The sequence below is a fragment of the Oreochromis aureus genome, linkage group 4 (genome assembly GCF_013358895.1).
Source record: "Oreochromis aureus strain Israel breed Guangdong linkage group 4, ZZ_aureus, whole genome shotgun sequence".
Lineage (NCBI taxonomy): Eukaryota > Metazoa > Chordata > Actinopteri > Cichliformes > Cichlidae > Oreochromis > Oreochromis aureus.
Window position 1 is genome coordinate 15,310,060 of NC_052945.1, and position 26,826 is coordinate 15,336,885.

The window sequence follows — 26,826 nt, forward strand, 5'->3', positions numbered from 1 at the left end:
ATCTATGCGCACTGAACATATATATTTTAACTTTCATGTGGAGTCTTAAACACAAGACATTTTGCTTCACCGAGGTTTATTAAGTTGGTACTGTAACAGGGCAGTTAATGTAGGGGGAGAGTTCTCTTGAATAATTTACTTAATAATTAATTAATTTAACGTCTTTAATGCAGCACAACCAAAACAGTAACATTGTAACAGAGATCCTGAACACATCACGATAAAATACCATACAAAATAAACACACACACACACACACACACACACACTTTGAACCCAAACTGAAGTGTTTTTATATATGAGAAAGCATGTAACCTATAAGATTGTGCCACTTGCTGTAAAAGATTTAATAATTAGGATTAATGTCTGACCTTTGACCGTGTCATGACCTATTGTGATAAGCCAGAGCAAGGGGTACTCAGAGTCCTGACTGGCCTTTGGCCAAGACCTTGGCCGCTACCTGACCCCAGCAGCTGTGCTGGGCGTGTGGGAAAGTTACCCAGCAGCAGGGGGCGGGGATACTGGTCCCTATATTAGGGGACCAGAGGACACCCCCAGAGCTCTTTTCCTCCTGCTGCTGCTACCTGTCCGTCTCCGTGTTGCTCTGCTGTCTGTGCTTAAGGCTGTACACCCCGGGGTTTTGCTTTGCTTGCTTTCTGCTTTGTAATTTTCTTGCTAAATGTCTGTATGTATTTTTCCTGCTGTTCATATGATTCAGTGTATTAAACTCTGTTCCAAGAATTCTACTCTTTACAGAGCATCTTTTGAGTGTCTTGGTTTTAATTGGATTTGGATCTCCACATCGTTGGTGGGAGAAGGTTATCAGGATGGCTTCAAAATTTGCGACCACAATTGGCGACGTACGAAGGGACAAGGAATTAAGGTGATTGCTGGGAGCCTTGGGGAATGCCAAAGCCTTGCACATCAGAGAACACCAAGCGGCCGCTACAATAAGGTAAGCAGAGTTTTTTTTCCTGCTCAATGTTGGTGTTGTCTGAGTGCAGAAGGGGGGTTCCACCTTGGCTCCAAGTAGATTTCACCTAACCTTGAAAAGGACTTTAATCAAATGGTCGCTGTTATTCTAAGTGATAAAGTATTACACTGTAAAAAATAATGTTAGTTGCAGATGCTGAAGGAGTGGAGTTTAATGCTGCATCATATGTGTGTGTGTTATTCCTGTAACTTGTGTGACCCGTGGGGGGAGTGTGAGTGAGCGCTGTGTGTGTGCGTATTTGGGGTTTGTGTGTGTGAGAGGCTGCTCTGCCCTGTGCTGGAGTATGACTCCAGGGCTGTGTTGGGGGAGTTTGGGTTTATCTTTCCGCTATTCTTTAGTGCATCTGAAGAATAGGCGTAAGTTGCGCAGAAGTAAAAAGTTGAAGTGATGAAAAGTGAAATATATGTCGGCATCCTCAAGGTGGTTACCGCTGGAAACCTAGTTATCCATTTAGGTAGATAAGGTGACACAGGTTAACTAGGTTAACCATTTAATTGGTTAACCTAGTTAACCCAAGTGAATTGCTAGGTAGTCAGAACTGCTCGGGCTTTGAGGGAATTTTGGAGATAAGAACTCAGCACGTAACGCGGGGACTTGGGGCTCGCAGTGGGATTCTGAGGGCTTTCGAGTCCACCGGTCTGGACACGCTGGGTAACTGCGCGCGTCGCTGTATGAAAGGCGACACCTTCGGCCCAAGTCTAAATATGTAAATAGCTGTTACTAACCCTTAAGTATAATCACTGCTGTAAATATTGCTAAGTAGTCTAGAGTATAACCATGTATTGCTGTAAATATTGCTTAAAATAACTCTTGCCGTAAATAAGAGTTAGAGGAATACGCGTAAGGGGTGGGTTTTGATAAATAAGTATGGAAAAGGGAAGTTAGTAGGTAGATAAGTAAAAAGTTGTAGAGGGACTGATTTGAGAGACTAAAAAACTGAGCTCTCTGTGCTGCAGAGCGCTGTGTCTGCAGGCAGTTTGTGAATCATCCCTACGGTATGTGGAGGAGTGAGAGGAGCAACAGAGCAGTGAAAGGAGATAAGTCGGCAAAAATTAAGAGTTGTTGAATATAAAGAGGAAAATAGACACTGCTGCTGAAAAATAATGCTGTTGTTTAAGGAATTTAAACAGAAAGATCTGCAGAAATAATATTTGTTAAGCAGCAACATGAAGTAAGGTGGAAAATTTGTGGGTAAAATTGAGTAAAAGAAGATATTAATTGCCAAAATAGGGATAATGAGTAAATAGGGATTGCAGGCACTTTTTGGGGGGATTATTGGCTTAATAAAAGTATGACCAAAAGTTAAATAAATTGGAAATAGAGCTGCTTGACTAAAGTAAAAAAAAAAAAGGGATAACCTAACCTAGAGCTAAATTGTAACATATCCAAACTAATAACAGTAAGAATGAGAACTATAAACTAATTCTAATAATAAAACATAGCTGGGATAAAACCCAGGCCAAAAATAATTAGAGGGAAAGTAAATAAAATCACACAAACAAATAATAAATGAAATAGGGAGGCTTGTACTGTGTGTGGAGAAATATAGACGGTAGTGGTGATGATCTAAGAACAGCTGAACATCTTAGTAAAGAGGGAGAGATAGAGACTAAATAATAAGAACATGTTTGGGCTACAACGGAGATAAGAGAGTCAAAAGAGCATCCATAAATCGATCTCAGTAAAATGCAGGAGTTGTAAAATAATCTAATAATGTCTCAGAGTTTGCATGTGAAATGTACATGAGGGTTTGTTATCACTCACCAAAGAATAGTAAATAATGAAGTTTTGCTTGTTGTAGAAAGTTCTGCCGAGAGGTCATAAACTCACCCAAAAGCATACAGAGAGTGGAAAAGATACCTGAGTATTATGATGTGAAATGAATGATTGTTGGAAATAAATTGTGTGAAGGTTAGAGGAGTTCAGAATAAACAGGCTGACATGTTGGGTGAAGTGGTCATGAGGACAAATAATGAACAAATTAACATAAAGAGACACCTGCTAGAGATCTGTTTAAAATGCTGCCATCACAAATAAATAGTTGGGAAGAGAAAAGAAGGTAGACAGGGTTTAAATGCAACTAACTGATATATTAAACCCAGAGCATAAGAGCTAAAATCACTGGATGCAAAATGGTGAAGTGAAATAGAAGAGTTTTGTTGGAAATGGTGGTTTAAGTCAGAGATCGTGACTTAACAATTTAAAGTAAAGTTTAGCGCCTGTTGAGTGTGGCAGAGGGAGACAGTAGAGAGAAAAAAAGGAAAAGTGTTGTACTGAGAGAGCTCACATCAGCTGAGCCACGGCTGCAGGAGGCGGCCCGTAAACAGCGTCACTGGGGTGTAGCTGGCTCAAGTTGCTCTGACTATGGGTGTGTGGGGTGGGCCCCGACATCCTGCCAAGAGTGTCCTTGACCAGTGCACAGTGCACAGGCTTTCAAATGATCTAAGCCAAATGCAAGTGTGTGAGAAGAAGGAGTCACCTGAGACAGGAAGCAAAATTGTTTGCTTAAAAAAGAAAAAAAAAGAGATGTAACTTGTTTGTAAAGTTTGGGGCCCACATCAGTTAAGATGCTTAAACAAGTGATCAAATGCTGAGTACTATGAACAAAAAACAACAAAAATGTATAAAAGAATAGTACCCAACAGAGTGAGGAACAGGAAGAAAGAAGCTCTAAATTTGAGAATAAAATATTAGAAGAAACACCTGGGAGGAAAATGATGAGGCCAGTAAACTGGTTCTCAGGTAAATTAAAATAAATATAACAAACTATTAAAATAAGAACAGGGAAGTAAGACAGAACTGAATGACAGAGGGGCAAAAGACATAACAGTAGAGAAGCAGTGGAAAGAATTGAGAATAATAATAATTCAGCGAGTAAACAAAAAGTTTAAATATAATAGTAACTGATTAGAGTGTAATGTTAACAATAATAAAACAATAATTAGAAAGATGTAATAAATAATGCCATTAAGTGTAATAGTAAAATAAGAGGAAGAGTAGGTAAGAATGTAAAGTGATTACACTCAAGCACTTTAGAAAAAAAGAATAAAAAATTTAAAGAAAAAGAATATTTGGCTGGGAAAAGAAAAAACAGAAATAAAGTTGTGGGATGCATGGCTGGTCAACCTGCAGCTGTGGATCATTAGAAATGCTGATCAATAAATAAAAAGCATGATTAGATATTGTATGGGGGAAGGGATTAATAAATGGATCATTGGTATCTAAAACACTCGCCTTGATGCTGGTCAGACTGTGTGTAATCCTTCTTCTATAGCTATGAGAGAGATAACATTTAGAAGAGCTTCAGAGGTGCGTGACATAAGACGGCCTTAACCCTTTAAGGCTTCGAGAGTCAGGCTTGAATCAGGAAGTATTTAAGTTTTAAGAGTCCCAAAACATCAGAGTGATTTTTAACATCCAAGAAAGTAAATAATAACTTGCAAAATGCTGTCTTCAGCAAATGCAATATGGTAACTCTTACATATGCAAAATTACTATTGCTTTTAATTTGTCAAGTTTAATAAGTATTGTGACAAAATTTGGGGGTAATTGTTTCAGGAATCAGGGTTTTGAATAGTGACAGGGTTAATCCCACAGCTGCATCTTGTCACTTACAGGAAAGTTGAGCAGAAAAACATAAAACTGTTGTATATGATAATAAAGCCCCTATGATCTTGTTTTAGTTTTACAAGAAAAATAAAGAAGCAAATATAGATAAATTTGTGCTGCCAGTAGGAAACAGAAAGCTCCCTAAATAAGCAGTGTGCATCGTGCAGGGGGGAAATACACAGGAGCAGGGTTTGGAGGGGATGACATAGCCTTTGTTCCAGCAAAAGCTGGTAATTAGAAATAAAACACATTAACCTAAAATGCAATAAGGAGAAATCAAAAGTTGAGCCTTTGTACTAAAAAAACTAAACAAAAAAACAAAAACCATGACAAAAGTGATTATGGCTTAGAAGAGGAGAAGTAAACACGAGAAAGTTTGAGATGTAGGAAGTCAGATTAAGGAGCTGAAAAGTGAAGAGTGATTAGACAGGTGGGACAAAGACAGTTGTGAGTCAGAGGAAAGGAAGCTAAATAGGAGAATTCAAAGACCAGGAGTAAGATAATGGAGAGTAACATGAGGTCGAGCTCACAGGCAAAAGAGAAAAAAAAGGTGGAGCAAATGAAAACAGTTACTAACTAACTGATGTATGCACATACTCGAAACAATGACTCTCCTGCTATGAAAAAAAAAAAAAAAAGGGAAATACCTCCTTACAGATGAAGGAGCTCACCAACTGAGGGGGAGAAACACAGAGCACCAGTGAAAGACAGCAGGCCATGAGTCTGTGGAGAAGAGCAACACTGGCACTGCAAAGGCCTACGTCACTGATGAGGCCTGCACAAAGGTGGAGAGGAGGAGTCAGCTGTATGACGACATCCAATGGCTGGCACATGTGAAAGCCCAGGAACTCCAGAGAGGAGTGTCCAAGTGAAGATCCACAATTCATGAAACCGAGTCTCCTTGAGTCCAATGAAAGACTGTATCTGCAGAGGGCTGGAAAAGTGTATTAAAACACACTTTTAGTCAGCTGACATACTCATCAATCTGCTGAGGACTGACAATCGATGGCCTCTAAGAGCCAACATCGTCTGCATCTGGGATGTTCTCTGTGTGGATGTTCCTGGAGAACGCCAAGAGGAATGTGGGCAGCACCGTAACAACAAGGAAGTTACTGCCAAGAGAAATCTTCAGTACATGGACTGTGACTGACACCAGAGTACCTAACTATCCATGATATCTACAGTGAACAACATGAAGTAGCTGCATCAGTAATGCTCCCAACAAACTAATAAGTTTAAAGCCCTGGGCTCCACCCCTTGTGTTACTCTCCCAGTAGAAAAAGAACACAAATAATATGAACTAGGCCACATGAAAGCATTAGATAGGAGATTATTAGAAATATATTCATTACTAACACTCTTACATTAGAATATTATTTAAGATTAGGAAGTTTAATACATAAAGGGCACAGACATGACTCTCACTGACACTAGAACAGATACACAGAGCATTAGAACCCCAGTAGGGCATGGGACAGATAAGTAAACTTAGGGAAGTTATTAATCACCTTATGAGCATTGCATTATTGAAGGGATGAAACGTACACATGGGGATTTACTAAAAGTTGGGGTAATGATGAAACTCAGGATCCCTGGTAACACGAAATGAGAAATTTAAACATCTGCTGTTTCTGACCCTGGTACACTGCTCTTGGGTATCCTCCTGACATGTATGTAACTGTGTGGGTGCAAATGTGTACACATGTGTAAATCTGTATGCAGATATGACAAATAATCTGTCTTTTATCTTTTTCAGTGTGGCTACATATAGACCAGTGGCAGCTACTTCTGTTCATGTGTTGAAGCTAATAGTAAGATGCTAGCTCTAAACGTGCAGCACTAAACCATCCATACTGCGATAATTCAGTGTGAGCAATTTGTAGTTACTTTCAAATGGAAGAAAAATAAAAATGAATGCAGTGTGGAGGAGAAAGCAGTGAAGGATTCTGTCATAATCTTAACTGCATTGGGAAAAGGGGGGAACATATAGCTTAGCAGAGCTAAATTGTTAACTCTCCCAAAGAATGAACCAAACAAAAAAAGGAGAAAATCTAAATTATCAGATATTTTGGAGGGAAAGAGGCTAAAGCCTGATCCCCTATAAAATGATCAAACCTCAATTTAGAAAAATGGGGCCTAAATTATCTTTCCTGTGTGTGGTAGGGTCCAGTTGTCTGTGGATTGACATATTTAAATTACTCAAATGCTTACTCTAGCAAAAACTGCAGAGCTAAATGACTCTATTCTAGTTCTATTCTAGTTACAGTGTGCAAAGGTAGAGTTTGAAGCACTGAGGAGGGACATGCAGTCTGACAGGGCACATGGCAACCAAAAGGAAAGAGAAGACCATTTCATTGGTGTGGGGCAAACTGAGAAGATTAAGGTAAGGCAGAGTTGAGTCAGCATGATTAAACCTTCACAGGTGAGCAACTATTGACCTAGTACAATCCAAATTTACAAACTGTTGTAATAGACCTTTTACCCTGCTATTAGAACTGTTTGTTTTTCAGTAGGTCTCAATGTTCATCATGGCCATCCAGGTGTATTATAAACATAATACCAGTTACATGTATTAATTATGGTCCAAAATTTACTATCATTCAAGTTAAGGAAAATGGGGTGTGAAGTAATTGTCTGCCTCAGAGTCCACTGCCCGGATATGTAACAGGGTCCAATTAGGGAATTTCTTATGATTACTGTCTATAAACAACCCATGCATGAAAATTTGTATGAATAGTCTAATACAGCTGTTTTAGCTTTTCAGTGTCTATTTTCTATAAGAACAAAGGCTGTATAGTATTCAACTCAAGGTTGAACAGGTATGAAATTGCGATGCCAGTCATCTAAGGGCACTTCAGTATCTAAGGATAAACTGCAAAATTAAAACATTACAAAACTATTATTTATCTGACCCCTTTTAGCAAGAAACTTGGAGAGGAGGAACTCCCTTTTAACAGGAATAAATGCCCAGTAGAACTGGGCACAGGAGAGTGGTCATCTGCTGTGACCAGCTGAGTAAGGAGAAGGAGACAGGACTAAAAACATGCTGTGTGGGAGAGTCAGAGATTGATAATAACTAATAATAACTTCAAAGAGAGACCTAAAACTGGTGGCCTGGCTTCCCATTCTACTTTTAAATATTCTAGTGAGCTTAAAGTTTGAGAGTCAAGTGGGAGATACAGTACTATAGGAGCAGGATGGTAATTAAAAAACAGATTTAACAAGGAGCCTATGAAGAAAAGTCAATAAAAGAAATATACTCTGTCATTCTAGTCCCTTTCAGTATTCATGTGCAACATTTTGATGTAGTTGAATGCTTTTTAAGGAGTTTTACCACAACCTGATAATAATAATAGCTCAGCCTAGAAGTAATAAATGCATGAACTTGTTTTCCAGCATCACTCTGGGACAGGACTTTAGAGATATTGCAGAAATTGAAGAAAACAGTCTCTAAAAAGTGCATATTAGTGCATATTGAGATAAACAAATGACTCCAAGAAACCTCACAGTGTTAATGGAGACCAAGGTAATGCCATTCAGAGCATTCCTTTAGGTTGACTGATAGGTGTGTGTTGCCTGGCTTCATGGATGGATGAGAGAGAGGGTGTCATCAGCACGGCAGAGGTATGTTGTGTCTTTTGTGGTGTTACCTAAAGGAGGCACATGTTATGTAAACAGAAATAGATCTTGGGGTGGAACCTTGTGAAGCTCAATGGTTAGTCTTGTGTATGTGGAGGATTCTTAGAATAACATGTTCACAAGTATCGAACATAGAGATCAATCCACTGTCAGAGGCCTTAAGAAGATCATTTTTAACTTTCATCGAAGCTGTTTCTATACTGTGATGTGCTCTGAAACCTGACTGAAACTCTTTAAATAAGGCATTCCTCTGTGACTATTTTACAGCATCTCTTGTGGGGATTTTTGACATAAAGGAAAGTTGGAGGCCTATAATTGGCTAGGACAGTTAGGTCAAGTGATGGTTTTTGAGTGATGGTTTAACTACTGCCAATATGAAGAACTGTGTGGTTAATATTGCATTGTCTAACAGCTTTGAAAATTCCAATTCGCGGCTATAGAGGTGTGGGAAGTTTGATCAGCCATATAGCCAGCAACGCTAAGTTTTGGGCTAACAGCGCTAATGATGAATTGTGAATTGGCAGCTGGTAACAGAGTTAATGTTTATTCAAATTCAGCATATAAATGTGACATGTGCTCAATAGTGTTTAAGAACAAAGAAGATCTTAGAGAAGCCAACAGAGCCCCAATACTGTATGAAGAAGCAGTTACTCAGCTACTAGTCGCCTAAAGCTCCCTGGTGCTGTGGCTGTGATTAAATGTCTTAATCACCAGAAAACAGACACATTCATAGCTAAATGAAACAACCTTGTAGAGCTTTACTATGCACTTCCTAAATTGATAGCTAGGTAAAGATAAGTAAAGCTTTCTCTTTATAACAGCAGCTTTGAGACAAACATTTCAAAGTGCTTCACAAAATAAAGCAATGAGTTGGAATTTGTTAAGGAAGAGGTCAACTGGGTACAACTATTAACTTTAGTACTAAGGTGCATGCAGTCGTGAACTAACAAGACTAAAACAACTAACATTGCATGGCATACTCACAAAGATCCATAGATAAGTCCTCATAAAGGGCCTGTATTGGTAACTGTGAACACAACTAATGCAGTCTGCAAAGCTATCTTTCTGCAGGTGGAGATGGCATCTGGATAACAGACGGAGATGCAGAGGTCCTGGAGCAGGTGCTGGTGATGCGAGGGGACAACGGAGTGAAACAGGCTGCTCCAGACAGCTGAACCATGACCCATCCAGTAGCTGTTGAACCTGCTGCAGAGCCTACAGCCCAAGCGGAGCCATACAGTGCCCAAACCAGCTTCCGAATGATGGCTGTGCAAGATCAACTACTACCCATCGCTGACCCTGACTTTAATCAAGAGTAGGACCAAGTCGTCTCAAGTATTCTTAGAAGCTATGCGAGATCCAGCAGCAAGAAGTACCAAGAGAGACTTTTCTCGGACTCATAAATTGGTTGAAATATGGGACTGAAAAAGGGACACAAGTTGAGTAAAGGTTGAAGCTGCTGCAGAGAAATGTCAACCTTGAAGCTAACAAAGGACATTTCAAAGCCCACACTGAGAAGTTGTTCAAAAAAGAAGTTGCACCTGACCAAGATGAAATCCAAAATTGGGAATTAATTGTTTAATTGTTTTATTTTTAATGTCACATATGGTGTTGTGTAATCCATGTATGTATATGTGTCTCTACTGATGTGTTTTATGCCTTACTTTCATTTTCCTGTAATTAGGCTGATTTTTAAGTTTCTTGAGTATTCTGTTTAGGATACTGTGTAGTATGATTTGCAAATGAAGATGAATCAATTTGTCTTAAATTAATTGACTAAGAGAAATGGAATCTTGGGAGAATGTTATGTTGATAACTGTGAGGTTATTGGTGGAAGGAAGGGCTTATTCATTTGAGCAACAACTGTGTGGGATCTTTATACAAATTCTTATGTTCTATGTAGAGCTTGCTTTAAAATATGTTAGCAAAAAAACAGCGCACGCATTAGTTTTCACGATTTTTGTTCTTCTTTAGTCATGGGGTCTTTTTAGGTGGTACCTCCAGGTACCACAGGGGGGAATGTAGTGGATTTTTGTGTGATATGTATAACTATGTAACTATATACACTATATATCTATGCGCACTGAACATATATATTTTAACTTTCATGTGGAGTCTTAAACACAAGACATTTTGCTTCACCGAGGTTTATTAAGTTGGTACTGTAACAGGGCAGTTAATGTAGGGGGAGAGTTCTCTTGAATAATTTACTTAATAATTAATTAATTTAACGTCTTTAATGCAGCACAACCAAAACAGTAACATTGTAACAGAGATCCTGAACACATCACGATAAAATACCATACAAAATAAACACACACACACACACACACACACACTTTGAACCCAAACTGAAGTGTTTTTATATATGAGAAAGCATGTAACCTATAAGATTGTGCCACTTGCTGTAAAAGATTTAATAATTAGGATTAATGTCTGACCTTTGACCGTGTCATGACCTATTGTGATAAGCCAGAGCAAGGGGTACTCAGAGTCCTGACTGGCCTTTGGCCAAGACCTTGGCCGCTACCTGACCCCAGCAGCTGTGCTGGGCGTGTGGGAAAGTTACCCAGCAGCAGGGGGCGGGGATACTGGTCCCTATATTAGGGGACCAGAGGACACCCCCAGAGCTCTTTTCCTCCTGCTGCTGCTACCTGTCCGTCTCCGTGTTGCTCTGCTGTCTGTGCTTAAGGCTGTACACCCCGGGGTTTTGCTTTGCTTGCTTTCTGCTTTGTAATTTTCTTGCTAAATGTCTGTATGTATTTTTCCTGCTGTTCATATGATTCAGTGTATTAAACTCTGTTCCAAGAATTCTACTCTTTTACAGAGCATCTTTTTGAGTGTCTTGGTTTTAATTGGATTTGGATCTCCACATCGTTGGTGGGAGAAGGTTATCAGGATGGCTTCAAAATTTGCGACCACACTGTATTCTCAAGATCTATGCTGTTTTGTAGGAATAGAGAAAATGATATGTTTAGTCTGTTTTCAAATGGTATGTCATATTTTCTCATTGTTTATCAGTAATATTCACTACCTTGGTTATATATGAGCATCTTTAGGTTTTTCTATATTTAGCGGTTGCAAATGTAAAATGTACGGTAAACCATTTATGTTCCTCATATTGTACTGTATTTTTAGCGGTAAAATACCGGCAGCTGTGGTTGCCAGGAATTTACCGTAAAATGTATCTGGTCAAAATAAAATGCTGTAATTTGTTATACAATTTCACTGTGTTTTTTACTGTCAAAGGTTTTAATAAGGTTTAACATATTTCTGTTATTTTTACAGTTATTTACAATAATAGGGTCTATCCTATTACTGTTAAATTAACAACAAATTACTGTAAATATTATTATATTATAACTTTTTTTTTTACTGCAAATATCCGTAAAAAGCTATGGAAAGTTGCATTTTTTACATTAAATTGCTGTATAATTGACAAATATATTTGGTTTTTTCTATCATGATTTTGGTAAAATAATACGTTGTCTACCTTAAAATTTAGGGTTACAAAACCAGTATACCGTATTGTCTTTTACAGATTCCACATTTTTTTCACGGTATATTCCTGGCAACCACAGCTGCCGGTATTTTACAGTAAATTTGACAGTTTTTTTTTTTTACAATGTACACTGAATTATTAGAAATAAAATTAAATAAATTTTACTTTGTCATATGACACAGTTTACATACTTAAAAAGGTCAATACAGTATTATTACACAATTTTTCACTAAATCCTGGTTTTTATTTTTATGAAAGCAGCAATGACTTAATTTATTTCAGAATTTCTCTCACAGAAATCATTTAAATCACAATTAACAAAGTTACTGTTGCTGTGCATCTAAATATATCTGATATTTTCAGGTAGCTTTACCATCTATTCTCTTAATGACTGTGAGTGCATATTGTGTCTTATATACATTTTATTGGATCTCATGATTAAGAATGACTCTCTTTGGGTCAATGAGCAACAAACAAATTTATAAAATAAGAAGAAAAAAGCTTGTGAAAAAGCAAACAGTCAGATTTCCAATGCACCAGATAGAGCCAGATTTGCTAACGGCAGCGCTACAGCTTTGGCTCTGTCCTGTTGTGGCGGGGTGTGGTCTGCGAGGTCGCGTCAGGTGAGGCGGACGTACCTGAGCGGCATCCGCAATCACGCCTTGCCGGCTTTAAAGTGTGAAATGGCTCCTGTCGTGTTGTTGTTTTTGTTCGGTTGAGCTGCAAAGCTGCAGCCAGTGTGTAGAACAGCAACTGTGAGATTTTAAAAAGCCTCATGTCCTCAGGAACTCCAGGATCGGATCGAGCGTGGGATGCAGGTGATTGAGAACCTGGCAGATCGGATCTGGTCCTGGCCGACACCGCCGCCAGCCCCACTGGCGTTCCCCGAAAGTGGAGGAGTGGAGGCGGTCCTGACTGTTCCGGCGCCCGTCGTCGGGTGGGAGCGGCTGGTGCCCGGCAGCTTTATACGTGTAGTAAACATCAGGTCATGAGGTCTGTTTGTTGTTACTAATTAAACTGCTTTTATAAGATTTTATAGTCTCACTGAACCTCCTACTTCCATATATGAATGTATGTGATCGTGGCTAATTTTACCAACTCATCGAATCTGAATCAGCATGAAAACGGATGCTGATTCTGTTAAAGCTGTAACAGTATCAATTTAGACCTCGATCCTGTGCACACTGGTAATATTAGTGGGTTTAAATCTTTTGTGTAATTTATTTTAAAAACAGCGTCAAGTCAAAAAGCCAACCTGGACTGATGCAGAACCTGTGACACATATGGTTTGATTGGCTCGCGTCACCATCCTTTTGAATACAGGGTCACCGTAGTCAAATCTGCTTCCATACACAATGGAGGAGATAATGTTGGCTGTTGCATAATTTATTGGAAGAGCTGTATCAAAAGCATTTCCTGTAAATTGACACACAAGGGGGAAAAAAATCTAAAATAAATAAATCTATACGCGGGCTAACAGAAATGCACAAAATTTGAGGTGTGCTAAAAAATTTTAAATCCTTTAAGTTGAAGTTCAGGGTTTAAAACTGCTTCAACACACAATGTCATCACTTACATGTACACACACTCTCGCCATACCTTTATGCTCTTCTATCACTTGAATCAGGTAGCCACACTCCTCCAGGATTTTATCCTGAGAAAGTCTTTTGCCCATCCCAAAGTTTTTGAGGGTGGTGAGGGCAAAACGTCTCAGCTCTTTCCACGATTCTCCGTTTGCAAACAAAATTCCTACAAAACATAAGGTAGAAGGCATGTCTGCGCCAGCCTAGCAGCCAGAGCCTGACTTTCATCACTTCAGCAGAGGCACAAATGAACAATCAGGCTTGTAGCACAGACATTTGTCTGTTTCAGAAGTAGTCTCTGTGGCAGAGTTCTCAATTTTGCATTAATGCCTTAACTCAAATAAAGAACTGACAGTATGTGTTTCGTGTAATTTTGTATTTCAGCATGTACTTCTCATGCTCCACAGCTGAGGTCCTACTTTATCATATTTATCATTTCAATTTTTTTTTCCTGGGTTAATTTTCTTTTACATCAACAATCCGGTACGAGGTCAGATGACTGCTGTCGTTATCAACTCGATATGTCAGTCCAGGGTTTCCCAATCAAGTGCTGATTATTTCAAATATGGATGAGTCTGGAGGCAGCAGAGTGACGACTTTTACAAAGCAAGGAAAAAAGCAGATAATTACAAAATAAATATAAAGCATCAAACCACCTCAACCAACCATTGATTCCCAGCTGGATAAGCAAGGAAAACTGACTTTAGGTGGTCATATAACATGCTAATGTGTGTTAAATGTAAAATCCACAAAGTAGCACTATGATAAAGGAATTTGCTGTTGAGCAATCTCTCAGGTCAGTGAGAGTGAAGGAGGCTGTTGCTCAATCTGATCTTAAACTAGCAAAACAGCAAAGATCAGAGCAAAAAAATAAAATAAAATCAGCATTTCTTCAAAAAGAAAATCATCCATTTTTAAGGTTTTCAACCATAACTCTATAGGTCTTTAATTTGTATTTCAGAGTCATTTTATCACTTTTGATCTGGCATTTCCATCTGTGTCACGGGTGAAAAGCCAGCTATCAAACAGAACTCAAAGTACAACACAGTGTTGTCACAAACAGCAGAACTCACACTCATGGTAGACATCCTAGAACAAAGGAATATGCACCACTTTAAAAATTATTTTGAAATATTATTTTTCTCATTAAAAGGAAACCTGGACTTCATGATATTGGTCAGCTGTTGCAAAACATCAGCAAACATGCTGTTAATTGTGTAGCCTGTTTCGATCATGTTTTCTTATATCTCTAGTGATCACAAATAACAAAATCTGCAATTTCCCCTGGGCTGACACAGAATGGGTGGATGATTTGTGAACATGAAATTAAACTTAATAAACCACAATATAAAAGAATCATACCATGACCTTGGTTTATATCATTAAGTATCGGGGAGATGTTGCGCTCTCCAAACTCCTCTGCATAGTTGACCAGTGCCTCTCTGACTGTCTCATATCCAGCCAGGACCACGACTTTGTTGGTTCCAAAGTAAAGAGTAAATACAGAGCCATATTTCTTTGAAAGCTGCAAGAATCATTCAAAAAATAATAATTAAAAAGCATGTTACGTTCCCCTAACAATTCACAGGAGGCCCTGCTGGGGCCATAACAAAGCATTAGGTATTGCAATATGTTTAAACTGACTTCTTTTGATTCAGATCTTGAGAAGATTACCTTACCTCACACAGAGTTTTGTGGGGTCTCTTGAGATCTAATTGCAACAGGTTACCAAGCAGGGGCAGAGGTCTCGGTCCTGGGGGTTCATTTCTTTTTTCCTTAGAGATGAAAATGATAGAAACAAGATAAAGTACAAGCAGGAGAACAACGGCTCCCAGCATTGTGGTGGGACTGAACAAAATGAAAAAGATAAAATCCCCAAAATGTTCCATTTGCTCTAATGTTGATGGTTCTCCTCTGTGCTGTCGCTGCAGGTAACACACTTTGCTTTGTGCCAAAGTCCGGGGTGGGGGGGGGGGTGACTGGCTTTGCAAAAAGTAAACACTGCATTGAAGACAGTTTACTAAAATCGGACTCTCCTCCAGTGGCTGATAAAAAGGCCAGGAACACTATCAGACACTCTGATTGATGTCAATAAACATATGCACACTTACTGCAGACTTTACAGACCTCCACAAACTACAGTGGAAACTATCACAAAGAAAAAGAGATCCTAATGGAACAAAGATTCATGTTCCAAGCCATCAAGTGTTTCACTTTTTGTAGGAAACTTTTATCCTCTCCAAAATCACCGGGGTTATTAGGTATATTCTTAAGTATTTGCTAAACAAATAACTTGCATCATAGAAAGGGGCGCATTTTAAGGCAAGTATAGTATAAGTAAAGTGGCCAAAATGTAAAGTTAAGAGACTGTAGATTATTGGAAATGATAACACCTTTAATAAATTACAGTCTAAGCAAAGAGTTACATAAAGCAGGAATGTATGTCAGGGTTATGAAAGCAAGACCTAAATGCAGGACTTCCTGTAGAGTACAGTGCGTTTATTTACAGTGAATAAAATGACAACAAGTGCAACAATCTTCCGCATGTTTCTGTCTTCATGTGCTCGCTCAGTTGCATGACTTCTTCAGTGTTCGTGGTGGTCATCCTTTTCCTTTCAGTGACTCTGAACAACATGCTCCACTTCCTCCACTCGTTTCCGTGACACTCTGGATATAAACACAAGCTGCCATTAATACACGCAATCCCCTCCACTCGAAACACTATCACACAGTAGCTGGGAACTGAATGATTTCTCACAACGATCCAGCGTCGAGTGAAGCCCAGCTCCTCTGTTAAGTAGCTCTTCAGATCAGGCTGATCAGTAACAGGTGAGTTTCATTCACTTTCAGGTGTGACTGGCTTAACGGCGGGAAACTCTGCAGGCCTGACGTCTCCAGAAACCCCAGACACTGCTGTACACACACACACACACACACCCATCAACTCACAAGTGGAAATGAGGGACGGTGAGCAAGCACATTCATGGCCACGGCAGGTCGTCAGGCAGGGACTGCAGACCGTGACAATATACTGAGCTGATTACTTTTTTTTTTAAACCACAAATTCAAATTCTTTTGGGCTTATCAACACTAAATCTGAACCTTAACAGCTTGGACTGTGAGTGTTCATTATAGAGCTCAGTTTCCTCCACAACTTTGGTTGTTGCACTAAAATAGCTGGCTAAGCAGCTTTAAAGATTAAATTAAATAAATAAGAGTACAATGTAAGAATACCTATATGATCTAAAACAACATGCTGTATTTTTACATGACTTTTGCAATATCTGCACTGTTTTGGTAAAAGTGTGTCTTCTGTATATTCATGATGTGTTTCACTGCATGCAAAAACCAAACTGAAAAACTAAAGACTTTAGTTTTTTGCAATTTTAGATCAGCTATTAAAAATGCACGTTTCCAAATGTATCTGCAAAAAAAAAATCACAATTCTCCTGCAATTGAAAGAATAAACTTCTAACAAATTACTCTCTTAAAATAACAGTGAAAAACAAAAACAGTGACATGATGCACAAATACATTGTACCGTGTTAATCACTTAGTAAAAAAAGCACACATTCAAACAAAGTTCTGGTCGGTGATGAAAAATTTGAACGACAGAACTCGTTCTGTGTAATATAATCTCCTTTTACTTGCTGGAAGTGACTGAAATAAAGGGTTCCCTTGTAGACGTGGTAAAAGTACAGAATTTTGTACTTAAGTAGAAATACTACTGCTAAAAAAAATACTAGAGTAAAAGCTGAAGTACTGATTCAACTTCTTTACTCAAGTAAAATTTAAAAAAAAACAAATACGGGCTCTGAAATGTTCTCAGAATAAGAAAGTAAAAATAGCTCTTTGGAGGATGTTTCTATTTCTGTCCAAAGCTGACTGAACCTCGTGCTATATTAACATAATGACAAAATAATATCAGTAGATGGGAAACTTTAGTCTAACATTTTTTTAGTCCAATTATAGAAAAATATTTTCTGTTACCTGCATTGTTTCTCTAAACAGAAAAATGTGTGCAGTCAAGGGTTAATGTGGGATTCAGCAGGTTGGAGAACCCTAAAATTGGTTGTAATACCTCAGTGTGGGGAAAAGAATCATAACTCCCAATTGTCACGTCTGCTGTGGCAGACGGCGAGGAGTGGAGAGCGATTGGACCCAAATGCAGACACTGATAACGGACTTGAATTGAGAGGAAGCCTTTATTACGGCAGAGCAGAATACAAACAAAAGCAAAAGGTGGCAATGACTAAGCTAGCAAAACCTAAACTGGGAGAAACCTAAAAAAAAGACAAGAATAAGGCCACTAAAGCGCTGCAACATGGGAAATGCAGTTTGCAATAAGCAGAGAATCCAGCAACAAACAGAGGACGACAAAGGGCTTAATTACACAGAGGGATAATGAGGGAATGAGACAGAGAAGGAGGAGAAATCACACACAACGAGACCGGGGGAAACAAAACTGAAAACACTAACATGGCACACGAGACTGTAAAAGTAAAACAGGAAACAGGCACAGAGGCACAGACTTGACACTGAAACCAGGAGAAACACGAACATGAAAACATAACTCGATCAGACGTGACACAAGGGGAAGCACATAGACAGACATCAAGAGACAAGAAACTAAATAACAATGAAATCAAAGACTAGTAATAATTCAAAACACAAAACACTGGGTCACTGACCCAGGACCGTGACAACAATAATTGGTGCACAGTGGCACAGTGAGAGTTCCAGTAGATTATCTTAGTGTACAGGCTATGATCAGCTGACCTGCTGCTCTTTGTGGATGTGCACAACTGAACAAACACTTTGTGTGTGTGCAGTTTGTTGAGCTGAGAGGAAAGTTGCACTGGAAATGCACTGACACTTACAAAAATCACTTTTAATCCCTGACTTTGACACGTTGTCTTTTTTTATCCACTGGTGATTAATAAACAAACAAAAGTCCACAATGATGAGATAATAACTCCCCCCAAATGCGTTACAGCCAAAGTAATGAGCCTGTTTTGAAACGTAATAAGTAGAAAGTACAGATATTTGTTTGAAACTGTAGGGAGTAAAACCAAAAACTAGTCAGAAAAATCTGTTCCCTTGACATCGGCCTTTGCCTGGTGTTCAGAATGCTGACATCTGTTTGCTGTTGGGTTAGAATGATAAAAACAGTGCTTATGCTATTGTTACAAGTAAACGCTATAATGTCAAGTTCCATGTGTCTCTCACTGGCGACTGACAGCACACAGCATATGAGATGAAGGAGGGGTGGTGAATCCCACAGCTGGTGTGAGATCCAGTTCATCCTCTGTGATTCCAGGTGGAGGAGTGAAACGAAAGCGCTGAATGAGGGAGGTGAAGAAGAGGAAGAGCTCCATCTTAGCCAGACCTTCTCCGAGACACATCCTGCGACCTATAAATGCAAAGAGTTTACACTCATTTAAACGAGGCATGTCTGTGCAAGTGCCAACTTTCCCAAAAAAGCCTGACAAAGTTGTCATACCTGCAGAAAAGGGCATGAAGGCATCTCTCTTGACAAACTGACCATTCTTGTCCAGAAAATGTGAAGGGTTAAAAGTGCGTGGGCTCTCCCATTCACTCTCATCATACAGCACAGAGGTGAGAAGGGGAAACACAATAGTTCCCTGTAGGAAACCAAGGAGATATCTCATGTAGATGCATATCTACAGAACCGTTTCAGGTTATCAGAAGTGAATCAAGATGTTAAAATATATTTAGGTACAGCAGCTGACTTTTTTGATAAAGTATCCCTTGAAGGTGACATCTTGGCTAGTTTGATGAGGAAGAGACATGGGGACAATATTCGCCAGTCTCTGAGTCTCGTGAATGACTGCATCAGTGTACGGCAGGTTTTTCCGGTCATCTACACAAACTTGACGGCTTCCTACTACCCGGCTCAGCTCCTCGTGGACCTGCTCTGCAGAGACAAAAGAAAGAAACGCATTTGTCCACATTAGTTTTAACAGATCTGCTAAAATGTGTAAAAAAAATAAATAAATTCTAAAATTATACACAGAATATTGTTATGGTGTATATTGTTTGCATATGACATGCTGTGTATTTATTTACCACTGACTAGTGACAAAGACAAAACTCCTGATTTTTTCCTTTTCTCTCTGATATCACATGCTGAAATGTCAGTAAGCCCAACAGGACACTGAACTCTATATAGGTATTTATGTGTTATTACCTTATATAAATATACACTATGTGTGTTGGAAAGTCTGTTGACTGTGTTCAAGAGCCCCCTTGTGGCGAGAGAGCAGAGTTGAACTATTGAGAACATGGTCCAGAGGTTAAGCTAACACATAGCAAGAGGCACCTTGTAAACTGACTTAACAGTGGACGTCTAGGCATAGTGTGAGTTGTGTGCGTCTCTAAAGAACTGTGAGTAGACATCATGATTGAATCCTTATTATATTCAGCATTCTGTATATGTTTTGCTTATGTAACCCATGGTTATTTTACTGACAATTGTATTGTATTTTTATTCTAATTTTAAGTGTTACTGTTTTGTTAAGTGCTGAGTTTTCCCATGTACCGTGAATGCACCATAGCGCTGTGCGTGGTGACTTTCTTTCACTGCATCCGCCTGCACGGAGCTAGATGCACAGAGCTGTGTGGAGATTCAGTCCTGTAACGTCTTGCGCTACGGAATTAATGTTTTCTTTGAAGAATATCCTGGTGAGTCTCACAGTTGTATATTAAGTTGTGATTCACAGTCCAGTTTCTGAGTATTAAACCAGTCGGGATACTATGTTTGTCGAGGATGTGAAGTTTGTCGTAGCACCTGCTAACGATTCCTTAGCTTCCTTAGCTATGTTAACCTGTGGAAGGTATGCTAGCGTACCCACATGTGCTCCCAGGGCTAACGCGCTTACATGTGAAGTTTAGCTAACACACCACGTGAGACACTTTTCTATGGAAGAAATATAGTATCATCAGAATCCAACTATTTTTAGACATTGAATTTATAACACTGAATTTTTATCCTCCAAATTTCCCTGCAAAAATATTCACCTGCAAAAATTCACCTGCAAAAAATTCAACTGCAAAAATTCACCTGCAAAAATTCACCTGCAAAAAATTCACCATCAAATATTCACCTGAAAAAAATTCACCTGCAAAAATTCACCTGCAAAAAATTCACCGTCAAATATTCACCTGAAAAAAATTCACCTGCAAAAAATTCACCGTCAAATATTCACCTGCAAAAATTCGCCTGCAAAAATTCAACTGCAAAAGTGATGAACTTAAATGACCCAAGCCAGAGCAATCAGCACTAGATCGAGTCGAGCGGCTCTCAGCCAATTAAATTACGCTGTTTGATCACATGACATCGTTAGCCAGCAGTGTGTCTCCTGAAAAGAGAGCTGTTTAGAGGTGAGGATTAAGTTTTCTCCTAAATAGAGATCATTACAGGACGCCTAGTCCTACTTAAAATCCCATTCATTTTCTTTTATTTTATCATCTACTCGAACTGAGGAAAACGTTTGACTAACTCAAAGAAAATTTCCGCGCCTCCCCTGCCTGTCTGCAGAGGCAGTTTTGAATTCAGGAGCGGCAAGATGGCAGCGGCAAACCCTGGCGGTTCTCCGGTAAGTATATTATGTTTTATCTTCAAGTTTGTCTTTTGAAACGTTAATTTTATTTAAATCCGTTGGTCACGTATAAAAGTACACAGACGGGGTCTTTGCTCAACTCGTCTGATGCGTGTCTCACTAAGCGCTACATGCTACCATCCTGCTAACCGAGCTAACCTTTACATGCTGTGCTCTACAAAATAGGATACTCGCTACAAAACCATACTCCACAGATGTTGATAGATAGACGAACACTGCAAATATAATGTGGGAAACGAGAACGGCATTTGGTGAAGGGTAAAATACACCATGAATAAAGCCATAGAGTGAATGGCTGCCATGGTTGCAGAACGGCCTGATTTAATGACAAGAATGGGGAAGAGTGAGGTAAAGTGAACCAAAGCCACAAAACACGGTCAGACAAGGCGGGAATAGGGCAGTGATATGTCCGTCAGTATGAAGTTGGTGTGTGCTTTAGTGACCAAAAACTCGAGACCGGTATCAGGAAGATGGGAGACTCGTGTTTCACTGGAGTAGTTGTGAATTAAAACATCATTTGTTGGGGAAATTTAGGTGTAAATGCATCCATACAGGCGAGACAGAAGCAGACCAGGCAGCGAAGAAAACAAGGCAAACATTAGAAATATTAAAACGGAAATATGGGATTAATATAACATACAATTAGGGAAAATTGAAGGAACACAATGTAAATTATACTGTAAAGTCATTAAAACAGCATAACCTGAGTAAAAGAAACATGTAATTGGGTAGGATGGTGGTGGTGATGATGATGATGATGATGATGATGATGATGACAATAATATTAAAAAACATGTACAAGATGGGCATGTATACTTGTACCCAAAATTTAACAACTATAAAGTTGTGGCATGACAGTACCTTACCCCATCCATTATATCCACACTTTCAGAAAAGGATATGGTCAATATCTTTACAAATCTAAACTTAAACAGATAGCATAAGTTAAGCGGGATATTCCTCTGCTTTCTCCTAGAGAGAATACATCAAATTAAACAAATAAGTAGTCTATGGCATTTAAAAGTGGTTACCTACAATTCTGAAATGATAATACTAATTCTTATTGATGATGATATTGTATTTAAAATCCTGGTGTAACACTGAACCCGACATCATAAAATGATTACCCTTGTAATGTCAGGGAGCTACAACCAAGGAGGAAAATATTACTGTCTCACCCTTGTATCCAATTACATAACAGCACTGCTTGGTAAAGGTGTTGAATTAGCTGGGTCGCTCAGTTTGGGGAAAATTGTGGGTAGCCTGCAAGGGCCTCAACTTTTCCATTCCCACAATGTGCAACAAATGGGCACAGCTGATCTTCAAGATTGGAACATCGGCCAATTACTTCCAACTTTAACGTATTTTTGCAAAAATATTCTTAAACTTGTCTCTTTACACAGATCATAATGATACAAGATGGCACTTGTGTAATTTCCTATAAATTCAATAAATCTAAATAATTGTTACCAACCCGGTAAATCCTGAGAAATGTTTTAACAGCTGTGTTAAATTAAACTTCATACTGACACATGCTGGAAAGTGCATTCATGAGACAATTTTTTTTTTATGCCTTCTAGAGCAGTAGCAATCAAAGATTTTAAGGATTCTTTTACATTTTTTAAAAACACTCTGATTAAGGCATAAGTTGTTCTTTATTATCAGATCTAAGTTTGTTTAAAGCTTGAATGTTTTGAGGTACTTTTCTTTGTTTTCAGGATTCGTTGCAACCACGGATGGGAAAATGTGGAGGTTGCATGGCTGATGTTTACTGTTCGTGGCACAGGAAGAGGCAGTTTCATTTCAGGAATGAGTGTGCACAATCAGAGGTTTGTTCTCATAAAATACTGTCAACCTCAAATGTTTCTGACATAAGATGGAAGGTGTTGCAGCTTTATTTCCATTATTTAAAAATACATAAACATTTAAAGGGTATAATGTTATGATTTAATGTTGTCAGTGTTTTGTTTTATGTCATGTTTAAGGATTTTGTTCTCGGTTGTATCTTACGTTTAGTTTAGTTCAGGGTCCATGTGTCATTCTGTCTCTGTGTCAGGTCTTCGTCTTGGTGTAGTGTTCTCATTTCCTGTTTTATTGTGAAGGTCTGCGTCTCATGTGAGTGTGTTCAGTTTTACCTCTGTCTCGTCTGGTTGATTATTCCCAGCTGTGTTCCCCCACCTGTGTGTAATCTCCCTGTGTTTCTCTGTGTGTATTTAAGTCGCGTCTTCTGTCTTTGTGCTGGCTGGTCCGTCTGTGTATCCACCATGTTCCACTCGTGTGTTTGGTGTTAGTGTCTTAGTTTTGTAAATAGTCTTGTCAAGTAGCGATCGTACATTTTGTTCACCTTGTGTATATATCCTTCACTGCAGCAGCCTAGTAGGCGTGAGAAGCCATTTTTGTTTAAGTTTTCTCCTGTTTTTGTTAGAAAGTTAGGTAAGTGGATTGTCTTTTGGTTGGGTTTTTATTTTGTGTAGGACAGCATAGGGACCAGTAGGGAGTTTTGTTTGTTATTTTTGGCACTGCTCACAGCTGAAGCAAAATAAATGGCTGCTTAGCACTTTTAGAAGATATTGTGGTTTGTGTACTTATTTGGGTGGTGTGTGGGTGGGCCAACTTCTTGTTGCGTTCGATACTCGCCTAGACAAAGAACGTAACAATAGTTTTATGAAAAAAGTTTTATAGTAAAATGTCTTTAGAGAACAGTGCCCTATCCAGCAGGATATATTGTCTCATATGTGTCAGGTGGTGTTGTTGTTGTTGTTGTTGTTGTTTCTTTCAATTTCCATTATTTACCCCTCAAGGAAGAAAATATTGGACAGGTCCTACAAACCCCAAAGAGCCTTCAGGACTCTGTCCTATTTTTAGTTATTCACACACCTTTTCCAGTCTGTTACTTCCTTCCTGAATGTTCATTCTGTGTTAATGGTCTGGTTGTCATCTCATGTATTGCCACTGATCATTACAACCCTTTTGGCACCTTTTAAGTGATATGCCTGGGTCCTTCCTACATGCCCTGATAATATATTATTACTGTTGTCATGCACACATTTCATGTAGGGTTAGAAACAAGCAGGGAATTTCTCATACACACCAAAGAAAGGCCATACCTAATTTAAATATTTTTATATATTATTTCAGAATAGAGCGACTGTGGAGAGACCTCTGGGTGGCCGTTGCATGCATTTACTACGATGTTCTTCACAACCTTGAGGAAGAAGGCCTTCTTGACATTTCAAATGCTGCACACCTCTTTTGCTGCCATTACATCTTTCTTCCTCGACTGGAGGATGATTTTAATACATTTTGCAGTGGATGGGACAACCATCCACTGCGAACAGAAAAACAACACGAGTCCCAACCAGCTGTGGGAGTTGTGTCACAGATATCACCCTTTTCCTGTTCCAGAAAACACACAGGTAAAGGTGCACATTTTAGTACTCATTGATTCTCTTACAGAGAATGTGATGATTTTATGGATAATTAAAGTCAGTCATAAATCCACAAACACAACAAGCTGAAAGTCAGTGATGCTGCTCGGTTTGCAGTCCTGAATATGACGGCACAAGCAGGATTCACTGCACTGTTAATGTTCGCTATGTTATATTGCTGCCTCTGTTCGGTGGTGTGGAGCCAAAGCGGACTTTAACGTGTGTTTGAACGAGCTGACGGTTCACTCGTTAAGCTGAAAGAAAGATGCTTTAATCACAGGAGTCACACATGTGTCCACTGGACCATCTGGGAACTCTTCTTGTTTAGCACTCGTAATAACACAAACACTAAATCCTACTTCTCTTGTGCTGTTTTGTAGCAGTGTATACACCTGAGACTGTCACCTGTCTGTCTGTCCTGCACTCTCTCTGTTTCTTTCTCTCTGATTGTGGAATAAAAGTATGAACATGTATTTACAAGTTACACTTGTGTTTGAATCCTGCAGCTTATCACACATTTGATTTCCATGTGTGACAACTGCAAGTGTCCAGAGTGAGGACAGACTGAGGGACCCACTGCTGCACATCATCTGTGAGGCTTTGCACCCCTGATGATCCACCAGGACAAACTCAGCAGTGTGTGAGGAAGAGGAGGAGGAAGAGCCAGCAGCAGCTGACAGATGGAGAGAATAGACAGACTGTTCCCTGTTTGTGAAGGACTGCTAGGAAAGTTTAACATAACTAATTGTCTGTCCTGAATCAGTCTTATTAGGTAATGTTCAAATAATGTTATCATCCCAGTGTTTTCAGTGTGGGAGAAAGTACTCAGGGCCTTCAAGTTACACACTATGAAAGGCAGCAACAAGTTTAATATTCAGAAACCTAAAGTATGTATCAGCAGCAGAATGGAGCTAAAGATAAATGTTTGTTTCAGTTCTATGAAGCTTTGAGTATTTTGGATTAGTAGCACTGCTGTGTTTGTTGCATCCTATTGTTGTAATTGTTTGTATGCTTTATATATTCTGAGGTAAGTTGATCTATAGTGTTACATCATATTCTATAAGGATGTCATGTGTTTGTATACTTTCTGCCCAGTTTGACCCATTTAGCAGAAGTCGGCCTGTTTAAGGCTCTGATATCTATTCTGTGTGACTTAAAGCAGTTATGACATGGTCTGATTTTCTCACCCAATAAAGGAATATTTAATATATCAGTCTACTCTTTGTTTATTAGAAACAGTTTTCACAGCTCGTACATTTTCTTTGTACACATATATGTAAGCATTGAGCCAAATTTAGTAATGCCAACATATTAAATGAACAACATTTGTCTCTTATATATAATACACCTATATATGCACTGTCAAAGATATTTGTCTTTGAGTGAAGATTTAAGGTGATAGGACTTATAAATAACTGCAACTTGAATCTTTACTGAAGCTCAGTATTTGACACAGAGTTCACTCACATGAATTTCACTCACATGTGCTGTACCTGCACATGTGATGTGACAATAGAAGTTATTTGATTTGAGAGTTCAAACTCACTGCTGTAATAACTTGTAATGATTAATATAATAACTATAATATTGGCCATATCATATTTACACTGACTTTAGTCTCATGAACAACATTGGCTAATTGTTGTTTACTAGCTAATCTTAAATGACTGTTCAGTACAGATATGAAGGCCAACAATCATGTTTTACAGTCCTGTGGTCTCAGCCTCAGATACTTATTAAATCACACAAAGCTGGTGTAGAAACAAACACACGAACAAAATATGTTCTCCTTCATTTCTGTCAAACAAAGCTGTATGAAACGTTTCCAGCGGTTGGTGTTATGGTTGCTAGGCAACCTGGGAAGCGCGACGGAGGCTAGACCGTCCCTTTTCACGAGCCTCGCACTTCCGGCCTTAGCGGTCTTTGAGTACGCGGCCCTTGAAGACCGTTGAGGCTGCGTACTTTAAGGCTGCAGACCCTGAATTGGGATACAGCCTTAATCCCTCACCTCTAAACAGCTATCTTCTAGGAGACACACTGCTGGCTAACGATGTCATGTGATCAAACAGCGTAATTTAATTGGCTGAGAGCCGCTCGACTCGATCTAGTGCTGATTGCTCTGGCTTGGGTCATTTAAGTTCATCACTTTTGCAGTTGAATTTTGCAGGCGAATTTTGCAGGTGAATTTTTGCTGGTGAATATTTGACGGTGAATTTTTGCAGGTGAATTTTTTCAGGTGAATATTTGACGGTGAATTTTTGCAGGTGAATTTTTGCAGGTGAATTTTTTCAGGTGAATATTTGATGGTGAATTTTTGCAGGTGAATTTTGCAGGTGAATTTTTGCAGTTGAATTTTTGCAGGTGAATTTTGCAGGTGAATATTTTTGCAGGGAAATTTGGAGGATAAAAATTCAGTGTTATAAATTCA

General features: G+C 39.0%; 1 protein-coding gene and 2 long non-coding RNA genes across 4 annotated transcripts in view; 2 read left to right on the plus strand and 1 right to left on the minus strand.

Annotated features, from left to right (window-relative positions):
* Positions 1-26,826, minus strand: part of LOC116321442 (cytochrome P450 2K1-like) — a 40,780-nt gene that overhangs the window by 7,986 nt on the left and 5,968 nt on the right. Inside the window, exons 6-9 of the mRNA XM_039611646.1 lie at positions 15,007-15,175; positions 14,690-14,852; positions 13,344-13,493; positions 13,000-13,160 (exon numbers count right to left, since the gene is read on the minus strand). Coding sequence (XP_039467580.1) covers positions 13,000-13,160; positions 13,344-13,493; positions 14,690-14,852; positions 15,007-15,175 — 643 coding nt within the window. The remainder of the gene's footprint in view (positions 1-12,999; positions 13,161-13,343; positions 13,494-14,689; positions 14,853-15,006; positions 15,176-26,826) is intronic.
* On the plus strand, positions 769-10,529 carry LOC120440061. The gene is made up of 2 exons (XR_005612941.1): positions 769-955; positions 9,314-10,529. It is a non-coding gene; the product is annotated as an uncharacterized LOC120440061 (long non-coding RNA).
* LOC120440060 lies at positions 19,701-24,380 on the plus strand. Of its 2 annotated transcripts, XR_005612940.1 has the most exons (5): positions 19,701-19,735; positions 19,870-20,032; positions 20,889-20,946; positions 22,689-22,799; positions 24,109-24,329. It is a non-coding gene; the product is annotated as an uncharacterized LOC120440060 (long non-coding RNA). The 2 variants fall into 2 exon arrangements; XR_005612939.1 differs by lacking the exons at positions 19,701-19,735; positions 19,870-20,032 and having other exon boundaries at positions 20,809-20,946; positions 24,109-24,380.